Raw genomic sequence first — 3,859 nt, forward strand, 5'->3', positions numbered from 1 at the left:
CCAGTATGAATTCAATATCTGTGGTTATAATTTGAGAATGATAGTCATCTGATCCGATCAAGGACCAACCAAGACAAGTAGATAAGTAGTAGAGTTGGGGTTCTTGATTCCAAAATTCCATAATATCAAAACAAAGCGGTCCCAAACATCTTGGAGCCAGCTAGTGGTATGTGACCACCATGGCATTAAGGTGGTCCATAATGGTCCAGGTCAGAGCATATATGGTCCATGGTCAAACATGTAAATATGAAGGAAGTTTGCATTAAAGTAGCGTTAAAACTTTATACTTTGAAACACACAATTCATCCAACTCTATAAAAAAGTAACGTAATGAGCCCATGATGTCATGTGATGATGAACTTGAAAAGGCTCGGTTAACAGAATAAAGAAAAGGAGAAGTAAACGAGGTTGTTGATGTGTTATTGGCCAGCCGATTCGATTCAGTGGGAGTTAAGTGATTGAAGTTATGTTTTATATCTGTCTGTGGTCTTGCGTCTTGTGTCTTCTCTCCTGTAATCTTAAGTTCAAGTGTCCATGGCGATTGCTTCAGGAAGATGAAGCAATTTATGAGGTGACTTGGGTTTATGAGAAGGTCCTGTTAATCTATTGCTGCTGCTCTCTTTTGGTATTATTCCTAAACCCGTGTTTCCAAGTACTTTTCTCACTTCATTCGCCAATTCTATCACCATATCATCTTCATGACCTAATTATATACAAATCATAATAATATGATCAAGTTAGATATGCTTGATGGTGTTGGTGATACTTAATAGTGAAGGAGTGTTTTTTTTGTTTTGTCTAAAGATACTCTCATCAAGAATGATAAGCTAGAATCTTAATGTGGGACAAAAACAAAAGCTGACAAAGGGTAATTAAGTAATTTCACAAATAAATAAAGGGTACCCTTGTGGGCCAAAAATAATAAAAAGACGAGGGGAAGATTAGCATACCAATATCAAACATAGCTTTCTCCAGCAAGAAAATGTAGTCTCTGTTGTTCCCACATGGGCCAGTAGCAGTCGCAATTTGTCTGAAAATTTACACTAATAAGAAAAAGACTAAAATACCCTCAATATAAAGTATGATAAGTAAATTACTTGGCCATATCCTCCAATGGTGCAGGCCCAAGGTAATACTTATTCGATTCCTTGTCTGGAGTTGATGTGAAACTGTTAACAAGTAAAATACAGTATCTGTTAGTTAAATGGAAGAGAAAAATATATGAGGGCAAATTTGTAAAAATGATAAGTCTTCTTTCTTGAAAATTTAAGTTTATTCAAATGTCAAGATAAAATGGCTTACACAATTACTCCTGATAAAGTAGCCTCACTAGTCTCTCCTTCCTGAATCAAGAGATAACAAAATGTCTGCTTTTAATTTTGTGTTTTGTAAAACAAAATAATCTGTTATATAATTGAAAAATGAATATATGTATCTCAGAAGTATATTTCACCTTGAAAAACTCTACAGTGGTCTTCTGATCATATTCGCATTCTCTGTTCTCTAAATACTGAAAGAAATAAGAACCATGTTCTATAAGTTCTTCTGATATGACATGTGTCTTTAAAAAAAGATAAAAAAAATAACTTTTTTTTTATTTTGTTTCCAAAATGTAAAACGTGTAATGGAATAAAAAAACATACCGCCATTGCTAATCTTTCTTTCTCCTCACCTCCTTTTACACAATACACAGCGCCCCACTGAAAGAGAGATTAAGAATTAGCATTCAGTTGTTGAAAATCAGCTGAAAATGGTGGAAAAGTTGAAATTTGGTGTTACTTACACAGACAGCTCCTTCCTTATATTCAAGTGTGCATGTTCTTGCAGGGTCCTCAGGTGTACCTCTATGATCAATGCATGCTGTGGCATAATAACATGATCTTGATTAATAACCAGATTAAGATAGAAATGTACAAATATGAAAACATGAAAGTGTTAGGAGAAAGTCTGCATACCTAGATCAAACACACGCCTGTAATTCTTGATGTACCCTATCATTTTATCATCATAATCAAACCCAGGGTTCCATACCAATGAACCATAGCCAAACACCCAGAAAACCATGATGAACTCCTCACAAATAACAAGCTGTTGATAGTTGAAACATTAGCAAGATGATCAAAAGAGGGGTCTTTAAATTACAAACCATTATAACTTCAGAACAAATTCAACAAATCAAGAATGTAAATGGGGCATAAGATTAAGAGTTAAGGCCCAGTTGTTATCTCCTTAAATACACCCATTTATCAAATAAGTCATGTTTCATTTTTGTAATGAACATATCCATATGAAAGGAGTTACTTCTGGCCACAGGTGCAACATCTTAGTGGACCAAGTCTACCCATTTAATTTAAAATATTGGTTTGGCTTTTGAAAGTTAATGCGTGCCACTTTCTAACGTCATGGTTGGTATGAAATTATGAATCAGCTTGTTAAAATATTAATAAAATCATTGAACTTTTCTTCATAAGTTTACATTTGACTTTATCTTAATGTCAAACAGATACTTTCCATACAGATGATTGATATAGATTGTGTTAACATCTAGCAAGAATTTAATAATAGAAAAAATTGCATCTCTTCTTTTCAATAAACACATATGAACATAAATTTAATGCTACAGAAAACAGAAAAAGTCATATGAGTAAAATCTACTTCGAATTAATCGAAGAACATCGGAGTTTTAGTCTGATTAGGGTTTATCCGAAAACAAGCCCCATTAGAATTAGAATAATTTCTACTTATAGTAGAATTTACTAAATCCGTTATATTCATAAGTTTCCATTCAAAAAAATCACACATATGCCTAGGACTATCATCATCGACTTCAATAATGTTATATAGAATCCAAAATAGCTGAAGTATTAACCAGATCTAACAAATCTATTCTAATTCCTCCTACCGACAATTATTTTGTCATCATCGATAAAAATACATAAACATCCAACAAAAAATCGATGTTAAGGCTAGTCCGATAGCATACTAACATATAATCAACATTGAAGGATAAAAAGAACACGATTGATTGATCGATTGCTTACATAAATCGAAGAGCGAAGTGTAATGTGCGACTGCAACAAATCTGACGAACTTGAGATTCAAACCAATGAGAAGGATCGTCAGAAGACTTGGAGAAGAAAAAAAGGAGAGAGAGAAAGCGAGAACAAGATTAGGGTTTTGAGAGAGATATTCTCTCAGTTCCGGCAAGGATGAAAGAGGATGACACCTCCTTCTGGGTTTACGCCGGTTGGTGAGGTGAATGGATGTAAGAAAGAGGACTATTTATAGAAGTATTTACAATATGCCATTCATGAATATGGTGAAACTGATAGATGATGCATGTATGTATGTGCCATGTATCATGATTTTGAAGAAACATGCATTTGTTATGTTTTTTTTTTTTTTTTTTTTTTTTTTTTCAATTTACTATTTAAGTTTTTTTCAAGATATTGTATCTTTCTTTCAACCTCTTTCCTATATGTTGTATCTGACCATTTATCCGACTAAATTCAACATTAATAATAACTTTTTATTTTTAACTTTTTGAATTAAACTATTATATATATATATATATATATATATATATATATATATATATATATATATATATATATATATATATATATATATATATATAACTTTTTATACAATTATAGTATTGCGTTTTTAAAAGAATTTATTTTTAAATTAATATATTTTGAATCATTTATCACTAAATTTAACATTAATAACAATATATTTTCATAGTTTTTATTTTTTATTTTTTAATTAAACCATTATATTTCTAGTTTTTGATACAGTTATATCATTGCATTTTTAAAAAGAATTTACTTTATAACAATATATTTTGAAACATTTG

The 3,859-nt window shown here is 31.3% G+C and overlaps 1 protein-coding gene across 1 annotated transcript; it reads right to left on the reverse strand.

Annotated features, from left to right (window-relative positions):
* Nucleotides 1–241: 241 nt before the first annotated feature.
* On the reverse strand, nt 242–3,260 carry LOC111908087 (gamma-glutamylcyclotransferase 2-1). The gene is made up of 9 exons (XM_023903925.2): nt 3,042–3,260; nt 1,956–2,088; nt 1,784–1,860; nt 1,644–1,700; nt 1,454–1,510; nt 1,303–1,343; nt 1,098–1,169; nt 951–1,030; nt 242–703 (listed from the first exon to the last, which is right to left on the reverse strand). Exons 2-9 carry the CDS (start codon nt 2,062–2,064, stop codon nt 525–527), a joined length of 672 nt encoding a protein of 223 aa, XP_023759693.1. The 5' UTR covers nt 2,065–2,088; nt 3,042–3,260; the 3' UTR covers nt 242–524.
* Nucleotides 3,261–3,859: the final 599 nt, after the last annotated feature.

This window comes from Lactuca sativa, chromosome 5, assembly GCF_002870075.4.
Source record: "Lactuca sativa cultivar Salinas chromosome 5, Lsat_Salinas_v11, whole genome shotgun sequence".
Classification (NCBI taxonomy): domain Eukaryota; kingdom Viridiplantae; phylum Streptophyta; class Magnoliopsida; order Asterales; family Asteraceae; genus Lactuca; species Lactuca sativa.

Excerpts from the sequence above, each read along its gene's own strand:
- LOC111908087 (XM_023903925.2), bottom strand. The coding sequence starts at position 2,064 with ATGGTTTTCTGGGTGTTTGGCTATGGTTCATTGGTATGGAACCCTGGG. Across the intron at positions 1,031-1,097 it reads CCATTGGAGGATATGGCCAA|ACAAATTGCGACTGCTACTG; the intron begins GTAATTTACTTA and ends GTAAATTTTCAG. Across the intron at positions 704-950 it reads GAAAGCTATGTTTGATATTG|GTCATGAAGATGATATGGTG; the intron begins GTATGCTAATCT and ends GTATATAATTAG.